Genomic DNA, 27,500 nt, shown 5'->3' with positions numbered 1-27,500 from the left:
TTTAAAAAGAGAATAAAGGCTGATAGTTTCGAAAGAAACTGTTTGGGGCTGCGTCGGTGGGAGTAACGAAATAATTTGGATATATCAACAAAGTTGAAATGGTAAATTGGCCACCGTAATGATTACAAAAGCTGACGTTTCGAGCGTTAGCCCTTCGTCGGAGCGAGTGGTTGAACTAAGGCATTGAAAACGGACTCAAGCGTGGTTCGGTTAACAAAATTTGGATATATCAACAAATGAATAAAGGCTGATAGTTTTGTAATCATTACGGTGGCCAATTTACCATTTCAACTTTGTTGATATATCCAAATTATTTTTAAAAAGAGCCCTTTCATTTGGCAACTTTACATGCTACGATGATATCAGCGTTTTATTGTATTGCAGTCGAGGAAATGTGCTCTGAGAAGTCATTCTCACCAATGTTCTACCTCCATTTCCAAAGTAAATTTAATGTACAGGTGCACACAAATTAATAAATCCATTCAGAAACATTAAAGGATGACCCTTTGTGTGCATACAGACGAAAACCTTTTATGGAATATGCACATTGAAAAAATAGCCCAGAAAATCGCATCTAGCATTGGAGCAATTAAACGTTGTAGGCCTTTTGTTAACGGAACCACGCTCGAGTCCGTTTTCAATGCCTTAGTTCAACCGTACTTCAATTACTGCAGCGAGGTCTGGGGGCATTGTAACAAGAGTCTTTCGAATAAGCTCCAAAAGTTGCAAAACCGGGCTGTCCGTATTCTGACCTTCTCCAGTTATGACACAAGCGCTGATCCTCTTTTTGAGCAACTTAACTGGAGACGGTTAGATACTCAGCGACAAATACAAGTGGCCACCATGGTCTATAAATCTATATATCTATATACCTATATATCTGTAAATCTATATATCTATAAATCTATATATCTTCCGACGAAGGGCTAACGCTCGAAACGTCAGCTTTTGTAATCGTTACGGTGGCCAATTTACCACTTCAACTTTGTTGATATATCCAAATTATTTCGTTACTCCCACCGACGCAGCCCCAAACAGTTTCTTTCGAAACTATCAGCCTTTATAAATCTATACATGGTCTCGCGCCCGACTATCTTGGTTCTCTTTTCACTAAATATGATCCTCCTTATAATCTAAGGAACTCTGAAAACAAACTAGCCGTTCCATTGCCCCGCACCAATTCCCTGAAAAATAGCTTTAGCTATAACGGTGCGGTTATCTGGAATAGCTTGTCCCCTGAATTGCGGCAAGCAAAATCACTTCAATCTTTTCGAAATGGTTGTCGCGATTTCTTCGTCTGAATCGACAAAACGCACACGGTATCTATGTAAAGCAGAATTTCTTCATTTTTTCTATTTCACTTTTAAATTTTAGATCATGTTTATATAGATTAAAGTAGATTGTAATTTTAATAATAGATTGTAATGATATTATTACTTATCTGATAGATTTACCGTGTCTAAATAAAAATAAAGTTCAAGTTCCCTAACCGTGTATTAGAGTAAAATGACAAGTAAGGGTCAGCGATTTCTCTCAGAGATTAAATTGATCTTTATTATGATGGTGCATGAGACAAACACAAGTGGAAACATCAGCATCTAATGGTCACCTCTGTAAACCAAAGTAGTAACCGGCACAAAAAAATAACGATAAGTTATTCGACAAATTGAGTTTATTCTTATCAGGCTCAGAAAATTATTTTAAATTTCACCATTGTTAATCAAAGGCTCTGTGAGCCAACTCGTGAATTGGATAAGCCAATGTAATTTGTGTCGTCAATAGAAATGGGTGTTTGATTTCCATACTAAGGTATGAATCGTTAGACTGGTAAATGAGCATTATGAGGAATATGATGTCAAACTAAATTAGGCCTCAAAGACAGAAAATATGGCCTGATTAGGATTTGGTGCAAGACAGTCACTGTTCCAGAGTTTACAGTAAAGGTTTATGGAATGAAAGTTCAAAAGGGTGCTGTTTTGTTTATCATAAAACTATTGTTCCAATATTGAGCTCAGAATTTACTTGCGATGCAAGCATAGGGATAGGCATGTAAGAGCTTATACGCTGGATGGAACGCACGGACATAAGGATTAGCATATATGCATAAGATTATCAAAACGTTTCCTTCTTTTTATGCTTATACTGTCTAGTTAAGACTTGGTTGGCATAAGCGTAAGGATAAACATAAGCGAAAGTCTTTCAGGCAATCAGCAAGCACTATACTGCTTATACTAACCATGTCCCTATTTAGCGTAACATCGACTGAGCGCTTGTGCTCATGTTTATGATACAGCTGAGCCCACCTGCACATTAGCTTGTCATGTTTATGCCTATGCTTGTGTTGCAACCGAGTACCGCCCTTGAAGCTTGTTTCGCACTTCTGAGATAATTATTAGCACAAGGATGAAAAAACAAGTACAAGGATGTTCACACCACTCTAAGTTTTGTTTTTCGGAATTCTTATTGTTAGTCAGTGGATACTCAAAACAAGGATTTTTTCCTTATTTTGAGAGTCAATTCCTTGAAACGTAAGGATCAAGATTTCTACTTTTAAGAATTTTATACTCTCCAATGAAAGTTCCTCAGTTTAAGAATATCACCATTAAAAATAAGATTTAAATTCCTTGTTTTAAGAATTATGACTTTGAATTCTCATTTTAAGGGTATTTCCACTATTGAATAAATATCTCAAATCCTTGCTTTGGCAAGTATTCATTCTATGTAGAAAGGTTCTTCTTCCAACTAGATTTATGATAAATGCTTGCCAAAATTTCAGAAATATCTGTGGAATTGTGCTTGTCAAATTCTCAAGGAAATATAACTAAATATAATTTGAAAAACGTTTTTACATTAATTTTCTTTCAACACACTCAATATCCGTGATTCTTCATGAAAAAAGAGCACAGTTTTGATTGTTTCTAGTTTATCCTAAATATAAAGCATTAGGAATATCCTTGTTGCGTCTAATTCACAAAAATTTTTAATTTCAAATGACAATCAAAGTGGTTGTCAAAATAAATCATAAATTTATAACTTCCAGAAGAATAAGCATGGAATGTAAACTGCTACCAATTGTAATCTTCACTTACAATCATGTGATTATTATACAAAAAATTACTGAACCAGAGTAAAGAATCTCAAACTAAATATAAACCACTTGTTGATAGAATTATAGTCATACACCAGCAAGGATATTCATCCTTGTAAAGGGATTGTTGTTGTGACTGTCAACTTATTATTCTTTTAATCTTCAATATGATTCAAAAGAAAAGTTGCTGTATCAGTTTCTTGAAGAATATGTCCTAGGTGTAGAGCCTCTACGACGAGCATTTAGGTACAGGCAAATCTGTAGCAAGGTTTTTGACAAAGAGAAAGAGTAATCTTCAGTATGATTCAAAGGAAAGGCTACTATACCTATTCCTTGAGAAATTTGTGTTTGTCATGAAGCCGCTATATACTGTTTATTTTAGTATTGGTAAATCTGCATTTATAAAGACTTTTATTGAATAGTTAAAATTTCAGCATATTAAGTTAACATGTAGCTGTGCCATTTCTTGCAGAATAGGTGTTAGGTATAAAGCCATGTCACTTTGCTGTTAATTTGATATACATCAAATGAAGTGAGGTGTAACTTAAGTCTCGCTTCAAAATAAAACTTGCTGCTGTGCATGTATCTTAAGTTCAAAATAATGTAAAACATTTTAAAGAAAGCACAATTTGGGTTTACTATGTCAGATTAAAAGTTGTTTTTGAGTTTGTAGTATGGCCTGGCTAACCTGTGTTACATGCACAAAATATTGATAGAAAGAACCACTTCCTGGAGTTAAGATCCTTGTCTCAAGGAGATAGGGATGATGTATTACTTAACAATCTTTGAGAAGTAAGTGCTCTCTTTTGAGATCTTTACTTACTCATTTTGAAAAAAATAGGTCTTACTATGAGAAACTTTAGTCACCTTAAAGTAAGGACTCTGTTATCAGTTTTAGGAAGTATTTATCACTCACTGTTAGTGCATTTATATTCCTTGTTTTGAGAACTGATAATTACGCTCATTTTGAGTGATATCACTCCTCATCTTTAGAACTTCCTGTTCCTCACTCCAGGACGCATTTTTAAGAAAAAAAATCCTTAGATCAAGGTATCTGGAAACATACCATTACGGAATCGCGCCCATTGAAAAGCGTCGCCCGGGAAAAGTGGGGTATCCATGATGCTTTGCAGGCGGAATGAGGTTGCAAAAGCTTCGGTCTCTTAAGATCTGAATTGACGAATTCCCAAACGGGAGTTGCAAAATTTCGCTTTGCGTCCGTTCAGAGACAATGGAGATACAATTGAAGTATTGTTTGAAGGTGATGAAACGAAGTGTTGTTATGGTAAAGCTGAGTTGGAACTGAGCTAAATTTGAATTAGTCCTACTGGCCTCGTTCTCCAGTACAAAATTAAAAGAATACATTATCTCAAGCGAGGCCAGAAGGGCTAATTTAAATTTAAACGAAAGAGTATTTATACGGCAGCCATTTATGAAAGTGGTCTATACTTAAGCTTTTCGAAAAGTAAATAGACTTTCCCGACGTGTTAAGTGAGACTGACAGCAATAACGGGCTAAAAAGGAATATTTCTGTAATGCTATTTCGCTTTCATGGCGAAATTGATGGTCGAACCTCGTAAATCTGCCGCATTTCCGTCTGAACGTATTTATTCGTCTATGAGCCGAACTCAGCTATGAGCTGAGACCCTAAACTTCGGTCTGTTTTAATTGGGTTCTTAAATCATGTGAACTGAAAATACTCGGCTATAAGCCGAGACCATATTCAGAGAATTCCATTCTCGAAAAAACTGAAATGAACGCAGAAGTTTCGAAACAGAAAAGTGTTTCAGTGCAGTATTGCCGTCGAAAACAATTCCGAGATAACCAGAGAGTACGTCATCAGTAAGTCTATGGTCCGAGATTTTTGGTAAAGTTTTATGAAAAATCGCTCGGCTTGAATAAATAATTTTACATGTGATCATAGTTAGTAGAGGGGACTGGTTAGGAAACGCGGCAAACTTCAGTCGGATAGGTTATTGTTCGATTTTATCGAGGTCACGTGACAATGACCCTGAACACATAAATCCAAACAATGATGGCGCCGTGGGCTTGTTTCAACAGTCACGTAGCGTTTAATTTTTTGGATTTTCTCGGTGATCGAGCGACATCTTACCTTCAAAATATAACTAAAAACATTAATCAAGTCAGTGGACATAATGCCAGGTGAAAAATGTTCAGTATTTGGCTGTGGAACGTGTAGGAGAAGTAAAGGAATTGGAAACTGGAAGCTACCGGCGCCGCGAAACGCAGAATACAAGAAGTGGCGAGAAGACTGGCTGAAAATAAATAAGTTACTCTATGTTAGATACTTTAACCATATAGCCTTTGTACTCATTTTTGTCTATAAAATAATCATTAATGAGCAATATTTAATATGTTGCAGGTTGTAGCTACCAAATTAATCTTTTGTAATAAATTACTTATTGACAAATTGTTGCAGGCTCATAATTATAACTATATCTGCCTTTCTTGTTCTTTGCTGGCTCTACATATTTCCTTTCGTAGTGCTTTTGTCTTCATTTGTTTACATTGAATTTTGCGTTTCTCTATAACATCTTTGGCCAGTGAAAAACACCGTACAGTAATATATAAATGAATAACGATGTCCAATACATCTTTTGCAATGCTGTTATCTACCACTATGTCTGAGTCCAACAACATGGTGTTATATGCTGAGACCAATTGAACATCACAAGCTGATTTGGATTCTATCTTAGCATTGTTAATCCTCAGCCGGAGACTTCCTGAGGTCAGAATCCTAAAATTATGTTCTATTTTCTTAAAAATTGTTTGAGCTTGTTTAGAAATAACCCAAAGTCCACTTTGGTTTAAAGATGAAATTAGTTTTTGACTCCCTGCAACATGCAAATCTTTTGCTTTGCCAGCTTTCAGTATTGAAGCTGTTTGTTCAGTTTGTGCAGTGGGATTGTATACATTCTTCGTATTGAACCTAAAAATCGAAAGACTTTCAGTAAATAAATATGTTGTTGTACTACGACCGATGCCGTTGCTAAGGGCATCAATAACTACAAAGTTTTTGGGCGAAAATAACGTTTTAAAGGCTTCTCAAAGACTTACAGAGTCAGCTGGTTCGACAAAGTGCTCTTGTAATTTTTCCTCGTTTTCTAAAGTTTCCAATATGGCATCAAAATCGTCGCCGAAGAAAAATAAGTCGTTCATGTCCGCAATGTTGGTTTGGTTCTGTGCAGGGTCATTGGTCACGTGACGTTCAATCGAAGCTCAGGGGACAGACAATAGGCCGGCCCTTTGAACTTTGCCGCGTTTCCTAACCAGTCCCCTCTACTAACTGATGTGATCGATTTTTAAACAATATCGCCTAATCAAGATTACAGCTATTCTTCTTGGATGAATAGCGCTATGTTTCGGTTGTCTGAGCAAGAAACAATACTTGCAAACACGGCGTACACGGGGGATTACATGATTGACAGTCAGATTGACAGTCTTGCATGAAGTTACGCATGCTCTCTTTCTCTTTCCTAGCTTATTTGCATTTTCCCGTGCGATGTTTTCCAATGGGCGCGATTCCGTAATGATTACAAACTTAACAGTGCACTAATAACATACGCATACACAGTGCGAGTTACACCATCGAAGAAACAGCATATCGATTGATTGAACTTATGCTTGAGCTTCTTTCGCTGCAGTTCCCACTTGTGAACCACTTTCCAACGTTGATACAGCTCCAGGAATACCAAACAAGCTTCAAACAAGTCACTTTACGAGCAGTTGGCCGTGAGCGACACTTCGAAATCGGACTATCGGCGAGCAGCGACTCGAGTCGTTTGAGCCCGCGGTTGAAATTACCAAAAAATCAGCGTTTTAAAAGTAAAATTTATATTTACATAAAGTTTCATAAGCAGGCATGAGGGAGTATCGGTGGCCTTACGGTAAAAAGCAAGGTGATCCGTGAAATTTTCAGGGTGGCGACGTAGGTGGTTCAAATCCGCCGTTCTCAAGTAAATGACGGGTTTAGCTTAACTTCCTTCTTTGTTTTCTTTTTCGGACACAATAATCATTTTCCTGGATGTATACATTTAAAAATAGAAGTATTGATGCCATAAATGAAATATACGCTGCAAGAGATAAAAGTGTATTCGGAGATTGGGCAAACTTTAATTAATTCACAAATGAAAAATGTATACTTTTTTACTCTTTCAAGATTATCATTGGCTTCTTTTTCACCCCAACACCATTCTTAGCAACAAAGGTCGCCATTTCGTTTGTTTATCACTCGCCAAAAACTATCAAATACATTCAAAAGCCTAAAATAGAAGAAAAGTTTACAGGAATCGACCAATCGAGCGAGCGAGCGAGCGCCATTCATCACATCATATCTACAACTCGTTCTTGCGCGCGCGCAATTCACGAGTTACAAACGAAGAAAACACGATATAGCCAAAAAATCAAAAAAGCCAAAAAAAAGAAAAGGCAATCAAAATTTAATTCGGTTGAGTCATCCTTGGATATACATTGTATTCCGTAAGAAAAAGTCAAGTGGAAGCAAATGAACATGAAACTAGCGGTCGATCAAATCTTTCGTTCCTATTACGGTAATAGCATAAAATTGAAAGAGTAGAATTGTTAGATTGACTTGATCCACGGTCTAAATTAGTCATGACAAACCATTCAGGCAACTTCATCAATCATTCAATTAGGAGTTCATGTACCTCAAGCGCGAAAAAAGGCAACATGTTTACTCGAGATAAAAGTAGGTCGATCAGAGCCTTCAAAAAAGCACTTCAAACGCTACAGAGATGGCTAGTACAACAAATGTCTCATTGGAAGTTAGTTATAATATCACTATCATCATCAACAGCATCACTTTTCCCTTCATAGTTCTGCTCAACGTCCTCGTAATAAGGGCCGTGAAAACAAGACCTCGACTCTGAACCAACAGCAATATCTTATTGGCTTGTTTAGTGGTGACTGACGCATTGGCTGGTCTCCTTGGCCAAACTTCGTATATCCTGTGGGGGTTATTTGAGTTATTAGGTCTTAGAAGTAGCGAAACAGTTAAATTTTTTCCATCACATGGTCATGGCTATGTTATTGATTGTTTCATGCCTTCATCTGATACTGGTTACTTTCGAGAGGCTCATAGCGATCACATTTACGAAGCAATACTCAAACATTATAACTCACAATAAAATGAAGAGCAGTGTCAGTATTTTGGAATATTGCCGTCATAGATGGGATTTTAAGAGCGGTAGAACTTTATATAATTTTACTTTCTATGTCAGGCTTTGTCATTATTTCATGTATCGTTTTCGTTGCCTTCACTTACTTAATTTTGTATCATGAAACCCGCCGCCACCAAAAGAGGTTAAAAGCACAGCGACTGCCCCAAGAAGAAGTGGAAAGATTTACCAAAGAGAACAAAGCGCTTAAAACAACTGTGTTTGTGGTTGTTGCTGTTACGGTCTGCCTTCTTCCTATTGAAGTATGTCATATAGTTTCGGTTTCAGGCATCTTTCAAACTTGCCCCATCAGAGAAACATTAAAGCAAACCTGTGCCATGTCAAATTCTCTTGTCAATCCACTGATTTACTGCTGGAGGCAAAAAGAAATGAGGAATGCTGTATTTAGAATAGAAACCCAGGCTGTGCATCCAGCTATCGAGGAAAAGGTGTTAGGCAGAGAAAATCAATGTACACAAATTCTGAACATTTGTTTGGACAATAAGTCACATGATGAAGTAACCATTTCTAACTTTGCACCTTTTTCGTCGTTCCATATAAATATTCCAGTTATGATGTATTGGCAACAGCGAAAGAGTTACTTTCCTTCGACTCAGTCGCGGCGATTGGGTTTAGGATGCAGAACTCAAATATCGTAACAAATAGTCTCATGGAGAAAGGTGTAAAAGTAATTCAGATTAAACTTCTAATTTTTGAGAAAGCCTAATTATCATTACATGAATGAGATTGCAAACACACCAAGGACTCTTATACCATCATAATCTTTGTGTGCATTGTAAAGTCTGAAGCAGCAAAAAGGCCATTTTCCCCAACATCATAATTACGTTATCGTGGCCAGCTCATACAAGTGTACTTGCCTTGTACATATCTTACCAATGAAATTCAGTCTCAGACGCAGCAACGTAGTGTTCTGCCGGCAACCCCTTTCATTCAACAATAATTCATGAATTGGCGGTAAATTTGATGTATATTACGGTGACGTGAGTCTGCTTTCTTTTAAGTCACGATTCAAGGAAGTTCAATCAACACAATGAATGTTTCTTTTATTTTCGTTTGGTTTCGCAACCTTGTATACGCTGAATACATGTTAGTGTGATTGGTGTTTCATTGTATAAAGTCATAAGCATGTTTAATTAGAAAGTTGCTAAATCGGAAGAGATCAAAGCTTAATATGCATATACCCTTTTTAACCAAATCTACAAACGTGTTGAGCAATAATTTAGAGTTCATTTAAGACCCTTACCAGGAAACAAACCGAGAACTCGCGGTAATATCCATCATTCAGTAAATTCACGTTCAAAGATAGCGAAACCATTTTGAAGTACCCGAAATATGTTTTACTTACGTTAAATGCTTTAATAAATGGTGCATGAGATGAGAAGTAAAGTTGCGGAAAGGTTGCATTGTTATGACCCGAGCTATTTTCTACCATTGTCACCATGGTGTGCATTCTGAGACAGCAGCAAACCATTTTCATAACAAAATAATTTTGTCTTATCATTGCCGGCGCACAAAAGTTAGCTTGCCTTGTATCTTACTGACCAAATCCAGCTAACATATTTTGATATTTTGTTTCCAGAACATATTCTGATGATAACGCCTCCATTCAGCGTCAATACACGCCTTGGCGGTAAATTTTCCGTCTTCACGGGAGAATAAAAGAGTACAATGACCGGAAGTCTGCCTTTTTTAAGTCACGATTCAAGAACATTCTCGAAATGTATTAGTACAATAATTGAACTGAAGAGCAATTTTCTCGGATGGGAAATAAGTTTCCTTTCAATTTACTGCTCCCTAAAGCAAATACTTAACGATGAACGTTTGATTGGCGATGGCGCCAAGGCTTTTTTTGTTATGCTCTTTACACGATGTCCAGCCTTCTTCGAAAACTTCTAGATTTTTAAATTTCCCGTGGTTTGGTAAATGCAAACTCCGAGGGCGCCAAGCAGGGTAATAATTTTTATTCGTTACTTTTGCCACGAACGTCGGCGAACCTTGAGTCATACTTTTAATTATAAACAGGATAGCTTAGTCACGTGTGAGATGATACAAGAACAATGATTAAGTGCAGCCAAAGATTAAATGTTTGACGAAATAGAAGCTAATTTTTTTCGAAAAAAAAAGGCCAAAGGTTGAATTAACCCCATTCTCAGAGCTATCCGGTAAAAGAGATTCGTGGATGGAAGTGGAATCGTGAGTCATTGGTTACAATTAGAAGCATGGAGCGTTTGTGCGTGTTGAAACTTGGTAATCATGAATCACGAGATAAAAATAATCAATCGCTTTTTCTGCGCCTCGTTAAGAGAGACCTTTTCTGATTGTTACAAGGCATAAAGAGAAATGTAGACCCTAGAAACCAATGAGACTCGCTTGTTAATCCATTGATTTACTGTTGGAGACAAAAGGAAATGAGGAAGTTTGTATTTAGAAAAAGAAACCAGCATGTCGCAGCACCTCACGTAACTATTCGAGAGGCCTGGTTCCAAATTAAGAGATTATAAACGAGTGACTAGAACCTCTTGCTCTAAATGATAATAATAGTAATAATAATAATAATAATAATAATAATAGTAGTAATAATCGATATTTAAACAGGGTGACCCCTTCAGTCACAGGACTGGTATCAAGTGGCCCTGTATAACATAAAATAAAGGAGAGTAAATTAAATAAATCATATATACAAAAACTAACTAATATAAAAAGTAACACTGTTCGATTTCAGAATGTTCTAAAAATAGCCTAAGAATAAAAAGTTCCCTAGGTGGTAAAGTCCTAATGTTCATTGGAAGACTGTTGAATGTCATTGCACCAATGGAACTCCGCTGAATAGAGATCAACTAACTAACTGGGAGGTTACATATTTAGTTCTGTCCCCAACCCCCTTTGCGAACAAGTCCACTCCCAGCTAGTCAATCCAGCATCATAATTTGTTTTCAGAACGAATGAATGCGATAGTCTTTTTCTTCTTTTTTTTAATCGCATTGCATGTAATGCTTCGCTCTGTTCAACGTTCAAGAAACCAAACGTAAACCTGGTAGTGACAGACATCGCATACCTCCTTAATCATTTGTACGACAATTTAAGAATTCATTGTTCTTCTTCCCACGAAGTTGTAGCATGGCGATGACTTTTCACAGCCCAGACCAATATATGCCACAAGATGAAAGCTTCATCCCAGGGTGCAAATTTCTAATTCGTTTTCAAATGTAATGGTTTTCTGATAATTGGCAAATGATGAATAATCTATCAATTGACTCCTCCAAGAAGTATTGAAGATACACTGCATGGGAACCACGTGGCTGGTGTCGGTTTAAAGTATAGTTTCCTGGACGCGGCCATACATGCTCGCACTTTGGTCCTGTCTGAAAATCTTTTCAGTCATCACGGAGCCTAAAGGCGTCAGTCTTATTTTGGAATCAGTTTGTCTGTTGCGACTTCATAATCTTCTATCGTCATTGACGGAAGAATTCCCAGTAGCTCCAGGATCTCTTTTGAAACCAGCTTTCCGAAGAGATGTTGCAAGAAACGAAATATCCGCGACATCTCCGCGAATTTTCAAGGCAGATGTTCTTTGGATCATCCGAACTTTCGCGAAATAATTCACTAGGGACGTTGGTGTGAAATTTCTAAAGAAATCTGGCCCATCCCGAAGATTCGCGGGTAAGTTTTTAGATGAAAATCGCGAAATTTGAGAAAATAAATAAAGGGGGTAACATTCTAAAGGAACTACGGAGCTGCATTAGTGGGGGTACAATAAGATGAGTCGTTTTAACAACTGAGTTGATAATGTGTAAATTGACGGCCATTAGGAGCCTATTACTTAATGGCTCCTGCCACCGTAACTACTTGTCTAAAACTGACGTTTCCAGCGTTGGTCCTCACGTCAAAGCAAAAGACGAAGGGCTAACGCTCAAAACGTAAATTTTGAGAATTTTGTTTGGTTAGACCTTTGCCGGTTATCATTAACTTACAGTAAAAGTACGGTCTAAAAAAAAAAGTTTACCTTCATCCAAAGTTCTCTAATTGTATTGTCCAAACTGGCTATTCATTTGAGCTAAAAACGTTTTTGTTGCGAACAATCACGTTCCAAAAGTCGACACTTTAAAATTAAAAACCGCCATTTTGTTATGACGTAACTATGGCATTACAATAGTCAAGTATGCTGACTTAAATCCCTGCTGAGATAAATGTAAACAAGGGAAACAGCGGCTAGGAGAGCGCTACTGATTAAATTCTTGACTTGGATTTTAATCCTGAGGTTGTAATACATCCATTTATGTTTCAAACCATAGTTAATAGAGGGGACTGGTTATGAAGGCCGGCATACATCAGAGAGCTTGGTTATTGTTCGAGTTTATCGAAGCCAACCAAGCGTGACCGTGCACACACTTTCAAGATGGCAGGGAGCTAGAAGACCTGTGTACGTGGTTTGATCTGTTTCTAAAGCGTCATGATGTAGTTCTGTCCACTGGGACAATTTATTTAAGTATCTAAACTCGAAATAACAATGCCTGGCGACAACTGTGCCGTGTTTGGTTGCGGTACAAGTCGTAGAACGAAAGGAATCGGCATATTTAAGTTGCCCTTGCTGCGAAACTGCCGAGTATGAAAAATGGCGCAAAGAGTGGCTGAATCAGCTGACCAAAACAAGAATTATCGACAAAGATTTCCAAAGTCAAATCGATAAAGGAAATGTATTTACATGTGAGAAGCATTTCGATCCAAAGGATATCGAAACGTGTATGTATTCGAGTAAAATATCAATCAAATGGTACCAGGAGAAGATCAAGAGATAACTCTTAGTCCAATGACTATATTTGATGGATGATTTTTGTGCTCACTCTATTGTATTAACTAAACTATACTTGTTACCATTTCAATTAGGTGAAAGTGATTATAAACCGTGACAAGTATTTATTTGATTCCAGAGAGATGAGGAACATGGGTTTCATGCATACAGTCAGTAACAGCTTTTAAATGTAATGATAAAATGTTAATTTTGTATAACATCAATAACAATGTTTCTTGGGAAAAGTATAAGCCAGGTAACTTTTAATGCTCATTAACATCCTCTGAGTCGATCAATACAATTTTAGCAATATGGTGAAAAGTCATTAAAATTTATATTGGACTAGGACTGCCTGTCATTTTCAGATTCTTTACAAGCTCTGCTTATTTCCTTACGTAGCGCTTTGGATTTCAACTGCTTTGCTTGTACCTTATGCTTCTGTATGATATCCTTTGCGAAAGAAAAGGAGCGGACTCTTACATACAGTTGAATGATGTTATGTAGTACATCTTTGGCAACAGTGCTTTCTGCTGTAAGAACAGCATCAGACAAAATTAAATGATATGCAGAGACTACATCTATGTCATGGGTAGATCTTGATATAATGTCAGTACAATCAAGCTTTCTTATGTCAGCCTTAGAAGTTATATCCCTAAAATAGTGCTCAGCTCTTTCAAAAATTGTTTGGGTATTCTTTGTTATTGTCCATAAGCCTCCACGATTTAAAGATGAAGTTAGCCTCTGGCCATCTGAAACAGCCTGGTCATCTGACTTTCCAGCCTTAAGAATTGAGATTGCTTGCTCAATTTCCGGTGATTTTTTACTATTTGCCAGTTTGTTATGAAGTTTATGTAGAACATATCCTCCTATGTACTGTAGTCCAGCTTCTTCTTCAGCTGAGAGTTTAGTTAATGGTGCACAAGTACAAATACTAGAGTCTTTGGCTTTCTCCTTGCCGCCAGCCAGTATAAAATCTGCCACTTTGGCAGATAGCAATGTCGCTGCATCCCTAGACAACCCCTCAAAATAAATTACTGCATTTGAGACTGCTGCAGAGTAGAAGGAAGCATAGAATCGTTCCACGTTGCCAGACTTGACCAAGCGACCATACATGTTTTTGATTTCGCTTATACCTTCATTTGCTGGATTTGTTTGGTAGGTATTTATTTCCCCTCTAATCGAACTTGGATACAATTTCTTTCCAACTATTTTGGCTTTTGCTTTGTGGATGATTTCACAATAAATCTCGAAGGTGAACTGCTCTGTTTCCCTTGGCTTTTCGGACGAATCTGCACTATTTTGGTCTTTGTGCTCCGCTGTTTTTTTTGTCGCTTTAACCCACTCTTGCTTTTGCACTTCTTGGAACACAGTTCGCATACTAGGTCATCGAATTCGACCTATTACAAATAGATATGATATTAAAAAATATTACAGAATACCCGACATAAAAGCACGATAAACAGTTGAACTCGATCTTGTCAAACATACCGAAATGGTAATAGCAAAACAGTTGTTTTCTCTCGCTTTTTAAACTGATGAGGAAGGTTATAATACTTACATCGTCAGCAGCTTCTGTAAAGTATTAATCTAGCTCTTCTTCTTCTTCTAAAATGTCTAAAATGGCATCAAAATCGTCTCCGAAAATAAAAAGTTCACTACTATCCGCCATGTTGCCTTGTAGTGCAAATCAAGGATGTGCACGTTCGCGTGACGTCACGATAGGTTTCAACCTCAGGAGCCGAACAATAGGCCGGCCCTTTCATGCATGTCGGCCTTCATAACCAGTCCCCTCTATTAACTATGTTCAAACGGAACATGGCTCATCAAAATAAGTTTCAAGAAACGTCGACCCGCTCAGTCGCTCACTTCATGGAAATCGCGAGTGCTCTTGCGGCAACCGCCAAGAGAAGCCTCGAAAAACGAGAATACATGGGCACCTGCGAGGGATAATTTGCAACCATATTTGTGTGGATTATTTGTTTGCACGTATTAAATGGTTTTAAGCTTTTTTTCGTAGGAGTATGCGATTGGCGGGGTAAAGACAGTTTACTTGGTGGACTCATTACAGAGTTGGCAAAGGCAATATATATTTATAAACTGCTTGGGGAAAGCGTACGATGCTGAAAATCGGCTTTGGTCAAGGGCGACGACTGAAAATTTACCACACGTGGTCTATCACCATTTCGAGCTTCCAATAAAATGGCTTTAAAAAAGAGAAAGTTTTAGTATAGCTAAAATGAAATTTGTTTTAAATAAGGAAAAGGTAAACATAGCTTTCAGTTTGAACCGAATGTCAGCAACGGACAATTTTCATGCCTCATCTCGCTGGAATTCTTCATTTTGGCAGTTCACAACTTTTGCAGGGTTTTGCAAACTGTCCTCGCGGGTTATTTTGCCAGCCGAATTTTCTTTGATATTTCACTTTCCGGTAGCTTGTGGAAGCCTACACCTTTTCCTTTTGAATTTTTATCTGTGTTCAGACATTCAACCACAAGACAGTTCACCATAGTTCAACTATTAGAAATTCTTGTCACAGAGGTTAAACAGATCAACAAGGACAAAGCTTCGAACAAAGTTTGACTATTGCCCCGTCATAACTGACGTCATATCCAAGATGGCGTGCTTCTAACCACGAAAGTTTTAAAGAAGGGTAACTTCAAAGTGCTGTTGTTGCAACTGCAACTTCCTCTAATTGAGATAAACTTTTTCTAGACCGTACTTTCCCTTTCTGCCTGTTAATAGTAATATGCATCTTAACAACTTCGGATGCAATTAAACAGTATCTGTTTCTATCTCATGTCTTAACACTGAATAAAAAACCTTAATATTATTTGATTACTGACTTATCAAAATTTTTTTTGGAACATCTTTTCTGAACTCGAGCTCAAGAACGAGAGCTTTGGACATTTGATGGTTTGCTCGAGCTCAAATGATAAGGCAACAACCTACTTGGCAACCAAAATTATACAGGACCACATAAAAGGATTTTTCGTTGTTGCCCACATTCGTAACTTATAAGTTAATGAGAAAAATCTCTTCAAACATTTTACATAAATTTGTATCATCAAAAGGGATCAAACGGCTAGAGTAGAGTTAGTGAGAACTATCACTAGTTGCTAAGTTACCAGAGACGAACTAGATTTCGAAGAAGGCTTCAAATATTATGATTGACCTATTTTATAAGGATACGAGTGAGTTTCAAAAGTGGTGAAAATGGTGCGTCTCAGAGCGCACCTGAAGGTGTTGTAGAGATTGACACTGAGAAAATTGTCTAATCAGAGTGAGTATTTTGAGGCTGTAGCATATCATGTTTACCTTGTTATTCAGTCGGAGTGGAGAAGGAAATAATACAGGATTAGAAATTCCCAGAAGTTTGATCATGTGAACAAATCATTTTAAACATGCATGACTCAACAATTCTCGCGCCACTGAAAAGCAGATTGAAGGGAGTAATGAGGAAACTTTTTTGATTGACTGAAGTAGAGTCGCACAGCAAATTTTTTTTATTTCATTAGTTACTAAGCTAGATAGTTCTGCGCTATTTTTGCACAATTGAAAAGTGATTAACAGCGAGGTTTTTGAAAAAAACCTCATTAGCCTCTTCCTGATATATTTATTGGCTTACAGAATGCGCAACCCGGGCTCTAGTGCCAAACACAAACTTTCTCAGCTCTTCTTGTCGCCAGAAGTAAATTAAAGGATTAACGAGTGAATTTAACATGAAAGAGGTTTGAATCCAGGAACTCAAATGTGCGTCGTATTGGAAAACTTTTAAGGAGCGAAGAATAGTATACATACCAATTGGCAAAAGGCACACAATGAAAGTACCAAATATAAACGCAGTCGTCTTAAGAGCCTTGTTCTCCTTTTTATATCTTTCCACTTCTTCAATGGGAAGTTGTTGAGTTTTTATAATCTTACGGTGACGGCGTGTTTCATGATACAGGATCACGTAGACAAAAGGAACGAATAGGATATACAAAGCTAAGACGAGAGCGACTATAACATAAATTAATCTAGAAACAAAGTGCCAAATGACCCCACAAATGAAAGAAAAAGTCCAAAATACAGTAACTGTTATCTTAATGTTCGTTTTAGTAATAACTGCCGAATAGCGCATCGTAAATTTGATCGCAACAAGTCTTTCAAAGGTAACAAACATCAAGTGAAGTACTGAAGATACGCCCATTACAAGGAGAACCGTGTGATTAAAACTAACGCTGTTGACTTCATGTAACTGGGAAATATTCCAGATGACAAACGATGGCTGCGCTATGAGACCAGTTAATGCGTCGGTCACCGCTAAACAGGCAAGCAAGATGTTGCTGTTGGTTTGGAGTCGCGGTCTTCTTTTCACGGCCATTATCACCAGCACGTTCAGCAAAATTGTGAAGGGACAAGTGACGCTGTTGATAGTGGAAGCGATGATAAACCTTACCCTTCCAGGGACATCTGCTAAGTCGCCTTGTGAGCTGGTCATATTTTTCTAGCGTTTGTGGAATTCCCCCAGTGGAAGTTCGGCCAAATGTGTTTGAATGCCTGATGAAGATAAAGTGAATATGCCGGATTACTTAGTCGTTAATCTATATCTCGTCTACTTCTAAAATTACCTGGACATTTATTTTCTTGACGTTTCTCCCACTCAGGTCAGCTCATTCCTTCTCAACTGATCTACAATTGATCTCCTACTATAATTCGTTTTGGAAAGAAGTATGATGTATATCTTGACAGTTTTTCCCTGACGTACACGTTAAAGAAAGAAACAAGACGGTCAAAATCACCTCAGATGTTGAATGGAACGTAAAATATCTCTACAAGATTAATCTCATAGGCCTCAAGGCATTTAGCATTAATTTTACCGAGAGTATCTGCAAATGTTTCATCTTAATGTTCTCTCACAATCAGATCAAGCATCTCTTAAAAGTAGACTAATCGTTCCAGCGTTGTTCAATTACAATACATCAAGCTCAACGCGTTCGTTTTAGCAAGACGAAAAGATTCACTTCAAATTATCTGGAGATGAATATTCCTGACTTTTGTTCCACTCAGATCAGCCCGTCCCTTCTCAACTGAATAATAGCACGCTACGATTGATCACCTTCTATATTTTCGGGTTTTTTTGCAAAATGTATTATGCATTCCTTGAAAGCTTTTCCCTTACGTATAGGTCAAAGAAAAGAAAAACGGTTAAAATCACATCAAATTTTGAATAGATCATTGTATATATATAATGCAGTTAGATATAGCTCTTTGGCATACAGAGCCCTGCTTTCGTGTGCAAATTGAGCACTGTGGGATGAGTCATTGCCGCTAGCATTGCGCGAAGCTCACAAGATTTTTCTAGTTTGAGCACTCTGGCATGACTTAGAGGATACCACAAATGTGGGATCGTTTGAGGTGACCAGATCGGTTCTCCCCCATCCTAGCATTAGCGCTGCACTGATGAGGCCCAGAGGGCCGAAATAGTTCTGTTAGTGGAATAAACAGAAGAAGAAGCGAACTTTTCTCTTGTGGCCTTTAATACGTCTACGTTTCGCCCATTCGAGCTTCCTCAGCACTAAATATCAATAAGGAGTGAAATTTACAAGCAATGAAAAAGTCTTAAATACGTGGATTAAAAATGTTTTACATCAAATCCCATAAGAGTAGTATAATGATAAGAAGAATTAAAATTAAAAATACCCGCTAGAAGGTAACAATAAAATAATGAAATCCGGTAATGAGGTGGTGTTAATTATATCGAACCCTTTTCCTAGAATTGAACTCACACCTTTCATTGAGACCATGTGGTTTGAGGGTAAATAGCTGGGCACACCAAAACGCCTCTCTAGTGAGCAGACGATCATCCATGCTATTATTGCTAGCGTTAGAGTTACGTACCTGTTCGATAATTAAAAATTCGAAATCTGGTAAAATGTGAGATTCTTTGTTGTAGTGAATAGCAACTTCACAAGTCCGTTTTTGGTGGTCATGGAAGACTTGTGGTTGCGAAAACATATTTTAAATTCATTATTTGTAGAACCTACATATTGAACATTGCATTTCATGCACGTAGCTCAGTAGATTACATTTTTGGATTTGCAGCCAACTGTCTGCGTGATAGGATACTTCCTGCCTGTGCTAGTGCCAGTGAAACAATTCGTTTCCTTCAAATAATTTTCACAAAGATCGCATTTGGATTTGCACTTAAAGCAGCCCCGCTGATTATCTGGGGCGCGATGTTGTTGACGAGGCTTATTGCTCAAGATTTCTTTTATGTTTTTAGTTCTACGAAAAGCTGGGATGATAGACCCTACCGGAAAAAAATTTTTTAAGAGATGTGTGAATCATAAATAAGATGCTTGTGCTTACTGATAATTTTTCCAATGCTGGTTAGGCGGGGGTTGAAATCAAGCACCAGTGGAAAGATTTGTTTGGACTTCTTAGGTTGAGGTTGGAGCAACGTTTTTCGAGGGATGGACTGGGCTTTCTCAAATTGTTGTGAAACTAAACTAGGGTTATAACCTCGGTTATGTAAATAACCCTGATACTTACAGGAGCGTTTATCAAACGCCTCATCGGTGGAACAATTCCTTCGAAGTCTGGTAGCAACTCCATAGGGAATGGCCCTGGTGACATGAGCAGAATGTGCACTATTCCGTAGCAAGTACATATCGTTATCCGTGGGTTTAGAGTAGCTATCAGTCTGAATGAACCCGTTCACCAAATTTAGAGCAAGGTCTAATGCGTTAAGTGAATTAAAAGATGAAACTAAAGTAAATTTAACGGTGGGATACAGAGAATTGATAAAGTTGGTGAATTAATTAAGTTTGGCAAACCCTTGGGTTCAGATCATAAATGTCGTCCCCGTACCTCCACCACAGGTTGGGTTTAATTTCCCCTAAGTAAATAAATAAATAAATAATTTAGCAATGGACATTCCACTAGGCGGCTCTTCTTGTCCACTGTCTCCAGATCGAATTGGAATTTAGAATTTATTTACTTTTTGGACAGGCCTAATTTTGGCTTGTCCAAAAAACGGACTTGTGAAGTTGCTATTCACAAAGAATCTCATATTTTAGCAGATTTCGAATTTTTAATTATCGAACAGGTACGTAACTCTAACGCTAGCAATGACAGCATCGATGATCGTCTACTTACTAGAGAGGCGTTTTGGTGTGCCCAACTATGTACCCTCAAACCACATGGTCTCAATAAAAGGTGTGAGTTCAATTCTAGGAAAAGGATTCAGCATAGTTAACACCACCTCATTACCGGATTTCATTATTTTATTGTTACATTCTAGCGGGTATTTTTAATCTTAATTCTTCTTATCATTATACTGCTGTTATGGGATTTGATATAAAACATTTTTATTCCACGTATTTAAGACTTTTCCATTGTTTGTAAATTTTACTCCTTATTGATATTTAGTGCTGAGGAAGCCCGTATGGGCGAAACATAGACGTATTAAAGGCTACAAGAGAAAAGTTCGCTTCTTCTTCTGTTTATTCCACTTATTGTCATTTAAGAAGGAAGCATCCTGTATCCTATATTCCTTTTCTCGGTGGAATCATCGTTGGTTATGAAACCATTCAAATTAAGATATCGAAACCACATTTGCTTTTTCCGCAATGAACGTTATAGAAATGCAACTGAGCTTAGTAAGCATATTTGGAACCTGAAAGACCGAAACATTGAGTACAACAAAGTAAAACGGGCAAGATCTTACTCAAACGTCACCAAGAATTGTAAGTTGTGTTTGTGGGAGAAGTATTTTATTTCGTGTAAGCCCGAAATGTCAACCTTAAACAACCGAAATGAATTAGCATCGTCCTGTAGACACTCTAGGAAATTTCTGCTAAAAATGTCATCACCTTATTAGCGCGCGCCACAAGTTATTTCAAAACTTTGAATGTAACCGGTTTTTTCAAGTAACTTTGAATGTAACCGTTTTTCAGGAAGTTGCCTGATGATTGCTCCTGATGGAGCATGAAACTCTGAGTAGCAATTAAATGTCTTGGACCAAATAACCCAATTCGTCGCTGATAATATTGACTACTGATCTAGTCCAACTATTGAGCACTTTGATAGTTGATAAGGAGCATTCCAGCGTAATAATTGGTTATATATATAAGCGAAATAGGCAACGTAGGATCCAGGACAGTGCCCGACAATGAAGGAGCGATTAAAATAAAATCCGTATGTGCGTAACTAGAGTAGTCCATTTGCTTCTTTATATATATATATATATATATATATATATATATACATATATATATAATACGTTAAAAGGCCTCGAGCCCACAGCGACGCCGCGCCAGAAGGATCCAAAAGGATTCACAGTCCAAACCTCGATAAATGGTAGGAGAAGTAGTGTGGCACACGAGGACGGACAACTTCGAGCGAAGGAAGACATATACTCAATAAAAAGTCTAAAAAGTTTAAACTTTTTAGACTTTTTATTGAGTATATGTCTTCCCTCGCTCGAAGTTGTCCGTCCTCGTGTGCCACACTACTTCTATATATATATATATATATATATAGAAGTAGTGTGACGCCCACAATAAGTCCGCCCTCGCAAATAATTCCCAATCGCAAGAAAAATCATGCAATTGTAGAGACAAATACTCTTGCCCGTTACGTGGCAATTGCCTAATTCAAAATGTGGTCTACCAGGCCACAGTTGAAAGTCCCTTGGGAACCCAAACGTACTTCGGCCTTACTGCGAACCAATTTAAAACAAGATTTAGAAATCATACAGCTTCATTTAGACACGAGAACAAAAGGAACGCAACAGAGTTGAGCAAATATATCTGGTCCCTAAAGGATGCTGAAACGGAGTTTTCCGTGACCTGGAAAATAATAGCTCGTGCCAGGCCGTACTCAAATACCACGAAGAGATGCAATCTTTGCATAGCTGAAAAATTCTTTATCATTTGCAGAACAGGGGCGGGTACCCTAAACAAAAGGAACGAACTGGCGAGTGCGTGCCGGCACTCATCTAAATATCTGATAAGGCTGCTCAAACCACCTACTTAAAAGGTCCGTCAGTCAACTAGTGCCTTATCCACCTGACGAGAGAGGACTTTTCCTTTCGAAACAGATCTGTAGTATCAAGTTTTAATTTTTATTTTCCTAAATAATCGCACTGCACTGATGAGGCCCAGAAGGCCGAAACAGTACTGTCTGCAGTTAGATATAGCTCTTTGGCATACAAAGCTTTGCTTTCATGTCCAAATTGAGCACTCTAACTAGGATGAGTCATTGCTCTGCAATTGCGCATGCTCGCTAGTGTACTCTAGTTTGAGCACTCTGGCATGACTTAGACGATACCACAAAGGTTGGATCGTTTGGGGTGACCATATTGGTTCTCCTCCGTCCTAGCATTACTTACCTGACGCGGGTTAGGGTCTCATAGCATGTAGTTCTCTGCATTATGGGACTCGTTACCCAACAGCAGTCCTTGCACACCCCGACTGTTCAGGTGCCCCGTTAGGCGGGGAGCGCTTCCGGGGGGCCAGGTTCGATTCCTGGGCGATTTTGGCGTACTGGTGTAGTACGCCAAATGATGTAGTACCCCTGATGTAGTACAAATGATGTAGTACCCCTGATGAGTGGGCGACCACGAAACAGGCTTGTAGGGATGAACTTGTAGTTTACTTGTCTTTTTCCTCCCACAATATATACTTCGCTCTACTTCTATGTATTGAGCACTGTTCTACGAAAATCAAGTCACACTTTATATATATATACATATATATATATATATATTGATAAGCACTTATTGATAAGCATTTCACCAAAGCTAATCCTCTTCACAAAATTTTCAACCGAAACACCCTTAAATTGAGCTACAGCTACATGGGCAGCATTAAACTGTTATATCTAACCCTAACAAATCTGAAATCCGGAAACTCGCACGCACTAATGATCGAGCTAGGAAAAGCTGCAACTGTAGGAAACCTGACATATGCCCCATGGATGGAAGCTGTAACATGAAAAGCATAATTTACCAGGCAGAGGTCACCACAGAAACCGCAAAGGAAACTTACATTGGTCTCTGTGACACCGCTTTTAAAATGCGTTACAGGAACCACTTGTGTTCATTCCGAAACGAACGTTACAGGCATGCTACTGAACTTAGTAAATATATATGGAGTCTTAAAGATAAGGACACTAAGTTTAATATTAAGTGGCGCAAGGTGAAACAAGCTAGTTCGTATTCCAATGAAATTTGAGATGAAATTTGTTGAGATGAAATTCCAATGAAATGAGATGAAATTTGTATTTGTAGGAAAAATATTATAACATTTGTAAACAGCAAATGGCAAGTTTAAACAAAAGAAATGAGCTGACATCATGTTGCAGACATGTCAGGAAATTCCTGTTAAAGAACGTGACGTTACGATAGCGCGTGCAGTAGATTGCGTGCGCATTTACACTTTGTTCTGTCTTTTAAATTTCGGTGGATTGTAACCGTTATTTCTGGCAGTTGCCTGATGATTGCTTCGCAAGAGGCATGAAACTCAGAGTTGCAGTAAAAGTTCAAGTAACCTAAATCTTGAAGTATAATTATAAATATATATATATATATATATATATATATATGTAACTGCAGACTACTTTTTTTTTTGTCATATCAAATTTTATTTACACGTTGTTGTTATAGTATACAGTGATTGTTTATTTGATTGAAGATGATTAAATGATTTAGCTACGGTGATTGGAATCACAAAAAGTCAGGGGAAGTTATGAATAACGAAACTTGAAAAGCGAAAAACCGCTGTGCTTTAAGGCTAGCGGCAGTAATTACAAATCACAGGTATACAAGATTTATTAAAGTGTGCCACGGGGCTGGGAGCCTTGTGGAGTACTTCAATTAAGAAAACCCCATCAGGGCGAGGGGATTAAGTTTTGAGTGTAAGGGTGTGGTTTTGGTATGTACACAGAACGCTCCGGTGAGTCCACAAAGTAGTGAGAATCGCGCGCGGAGCAAAATTGAAAGCGGCGTTCATGCGAGAGCGAATTTGGGCTTTGATTTTAGCGATGATTGTTTGAGCTGGGGGGCCGTCTAGATTCAAAAGTGTCCAGGTTCCGGGCGGCCCACAGCTCATTAAGCGTAATTTTAATCAGAAAAGAACAGATCAGATTTGAGGGTTCAAAGAGGGAGCCGCGGGGTAGACCCTGGCGAAATAAAATAATTTTTTCCGATAAAGGAGGGGGTTTATCATAGAGGTGAGTGAGCAATTTCGACACCCAGCTCCACACAGGGGACACAGGGCGACATGAGCAGAACGCGTGGGTGATGGTTTCGCATTTCCACAGCCCGCGCAATGATCACTCACGCCGAGGCCTCGCCAGGAGTTGAGGTAAGCCCTGGTTTTAACCACGCCGTGAGCGATCCATCACGCAATTTCGCTCTCCCAATTGGTACTCAGACCAGCACCAAAGATTTCTTTCCAGACATGTGCCCAGTTAAATTGAGTGGCCAAGCGGTTTTGCCACTGCCCGACGCAAGGGAGCCGCTGGGGGGTAGGGGGGTTAGCCTTGAATAAAGGTCTTCACACTGAGGTCCGGGAGAGAGTCAAAACCCACACTGCAGACAGTGCTGTTTCGACCTCCTGGGCCTCATCAGTGCAGTGCTGATGTTACGATGGGGGAGAACCGATATGGTTACCCCCGAACGATCCCACGTTTGTGGTATCGTCTAAGCCATGCCAGAGTGCTCAAACTAGGAAAGCTTAGTGAGCTATGTGCAATACTAGCGGCAATGACTCACCCCACAGTGCTCAATTTGGGCATGAAAGAAGAGCTTTGTCATAGGCTTGAAGGTCTTCGGGATCAATCCTATAATGGGTATCTACAAATGTTACCGCTTGAAGTTCTCTCACACTCAGATTAAGTATCTCTTAACAGTTGTCTAATCGTTTCAAAATTGTTTAATAACAATATAAATTGAGCTTTTAGGCCTCAAAGGCATATTTAGTTAGTGGCGTTCTACTGAAAAAATAGTATGCATTACCGAACTTCTTCTGTCGCCACATCATGTTCTAACTTCGGGAAATTTTTATTAGTTAACCATGGTAGAAAAGACTTTTTTTTATAAACTAATTGTGATTTTGAGACACCAATATTGCAAAATATTGGCTTTTGAAATGCTTTTTACAACAACCTTCCGCCATTTGCCTCCCACGATAGCTTTATTACAGGCTGGATAAAGCAGTGTTAGTTTTACGCTGCCGGACAAAATAGGTTTACTCTGTTACAAGATCTACTTTCTCAAAAACCAGTATGGCCGCGATACAAAGAAATTTTTCAGAAAAAAAATTGAGCTTTAAAAGTTCTTAAATACGTTCTGGTTGAAAATTTAAAAACCAAAATCTGCAAAAGAAACCTAGCAAGGGTTTAGAGCAGTTACCAACAGCCCCCCAAAAGAGCAAAAACTATATTTTTCAGTGTATTCAATACATGTAAGATAGCAATATCAATGGATGCGTTTATGTTAGTGATTCTTCTCCCAGACGTCCACGTCCCACCTTCTTCTCTGAACGTATTGAAACGGATATCCTTAGTAATATTTGTATCAGGCATTTCTAGAATTTTGGCCTAACTTGGCCTGAGTCGTTGAGGCAGATGTAATTGATCAACGGGACGCTATTTCAAATTTAAAGTATTCTTACTACACAGGATGAATTTTACGGTCGCACAAAAAGAAAAGGAACTGAATATGAATAAAAGGGGTTTGTGGAAACAACACCTCAATGCAAAACTCAAGTTATAAATTTGGAAATGCGAGATACAGCCAACCCATAAGCCACCACTTACAATCAGAACGTAAAGATTAACCTTTCTGAGACCTTTTGAGTCATAGTTGAAGGGGATGCGAAACGTCTAAGGTATCTTCCATTCTTGTCTGTTAAATAAATGGTCATACCTTTTTGAGAAGTAATTGGCATTATTTGACACCAATTTCAAAGAAACTGAAGCGAAAACGTGAAGAAGCAACGATCCATCGAATAATTCTTGTTCAAAGATGACGAGCCCATCGTCCAGGAACTACACTAAACAGCAACTTTTCAAATTGCAGTTAATATTTATGGCCTTTTAAACGCGTCAAACTTCTCCGGAAATCTTATTTTTAACTATCAAAGCTGCCATTTACATTGACCCCGCAGCACTTAATAGAAATTATCTTAAAAGCTTCTCTGACAGTACAGAGACGTTACCTGGCAACTTTTGTAATGCCTGTCCTTTAAAATGCAATTAAGACGATCCAGATCTAGCAAGTTCACTTGTTGGATCGTTTTATTGACCTGATCGTACTTCAAAATACAATGACGATGATTTTATGATGAAATTGAACAGTAATTTAGACATTCCCTCCGCCGATGAGAAATAATTACTTATTCTTGAAGATTTGAACTGTTGTTTCATGTCGAACAAGCACGATGATGCTGACTGTAAACAATTAAAATCGTTTTTCAGAAACCGTAATTTTAACCAACTTATCACCAATCCTGCTATATCACCAAAGGCTAAAAGTCACTCGTTGACCTTGTTACAGCCAACTGTCCACAGAATGAGTCGATCAGGAGTATTAAGCATGAGCCTCAGCGACCATGAAATGATTTACTGCGTTAGGAAAATAAACGGGATGAAAACCCCACCCAAATCAGAACATTCAGAAATTATGCAAATTGCTTCAAGAATGGCCATTCCAAGCAATGGTGCTTCAGCAACAGCAACAGCGATTCCAGCAGCAACAACAAGGAATGAGCATGGCTATGTTAAATACACTTGCTAAAATATTTAAAAAATTCAATTGAACTTTGCAGCCACTCCATGATGACTGAGGTTTTGAAATTATAGTTTTTCATTTTAACATATTTTATGAAGTTAGTGTTTGCCCTTTGATGAAAAAACTTAAACAGAGAAAACTTTTGAATTAATTTAGCAAGCGTATTTATTATAACCATGATTAAAGCTTTGATGTTTTTAACTTATAGTTTTCAATTTTTTATTTGAAACCATAAATTGTTTTTTCAGAACCTTTATCAAAGATAGCGTTTGAATTTTGAAAAATTTAATTTATTAGATTCGCCGACAGGCGGGGACACCGCAACAACTTGCGCCAATTACTGCGGGCCCAGTAAACCCACCCATCCCACCCCAGGGGATGGGACCTCCATTTATTCGGCCCTATCCGAGAAGACTAGTATATCTAACCATTTCTTGATGTTATAGAAAAGGTAGCAAATTCTTCTCAAGTACTTTAAGGGGCTCCAACCCTCGACCTCCCGCACAACAGTCCAGCGCCTATCCATTGGGCTAACTGGGCGGCGGTTAATCTTGAACTCTGAAACATTTTATTACTTCTCATTCATTAACGTCATATTAAATACAATCATATTTATGCAAAATG

The 27,500-nt window shown here is 38.2% G+C and overlaps 2 protein-coding genes and 2 pseudogenes across 2 annotated transcripts; 1 reads left to right on the top strand and 3 right to left on the bottom strand.

The window, feature by feature from the left end:
- Nucleotides 1–7,818: 7,818 nt before the first annotated feature.
- LOC148718899 (uncharacterized) lies at nucleotides 7,819–8,945 on the top strand (annotated as a pseudogene).
- Nucleotides 8,946–13,406: 4,461 nt separating this feature from the next.
- On the bottom strand, nucleotides 13,407–14,224 carry LOC148718898 (uncharacterized). Its single transcript, XM_088741422.1, has one exon. It carries the CDS (start codon nucleotides 14,207–14,209, stop codon nucleotides 13,439–13,441), a length of 771 nt encoding a protein of 256 aa, XP_088597548.1. The 5' UTR covers nucleotides 14,210–14,224; the 3' UTR covers nucleotides 13,407–13,438.
- A 2,415-nt stretch (nucleotides 14,225–16,639) lies between these two features.
- On the bottom strand, nucleotides 16,640–17,617 carry LOC148718897 (adenosine receptor A2a-like). Its single transcript, XM_088739900.1, has one exon. It carries the CDS (start codon nucleotides 17,574–17,576, stop codon nucleotides 16,710–16,712), a length of 867 nt encoding a protein of 288 aa, XP_088596026.1. The 5' UTR covers nucleotides 17,577–17,617; the 3' UTR covers nucleotides 16,640–16,709.
- Nucleotides 17,618–18,826: 1,209 nt separating this feature from the next.
- Nucleotides 18,827–20,360, bottom strand: LOC148718896 (uncharacterized; annotated as a pseudogene).
- Nucleotides 20,361–27,500: the final 7,140 nt, after the last annotated feature.

Source organism: Stylophora pistillata, chromosome 12 (genome assembly GCF_964205215.1).
Source record: "Stylophora pistillata chromosome 12, jaStyPist1.2, whole genome shotgun sequence".
NCBI lineage: Eukaryota > Metazoa > Cnidaria > Anthozoa > Scleractinia > Pocilloporidae > Stylophora > Stylophora pistillata.
This window is presented reverse-complemented; position numbering and strand designations above follow the sequence as displayed.

Coding starts and splice junctions, on each gene's coding strand:
- LOC148718897 (XM_088739900.1), bottom strand. CDS start 17,576: ATGACCAGCTCACAAGGCGACTTAGCAGATGTCCCTGGAAGGGTAAGG.
- LOC148718898 (XM_088741422.1), bottom strand. CDS start 14,209: ATGTATGGTCGCTTGGTCAAGTCTGGCAACGTGGAACGATTCTATGCT.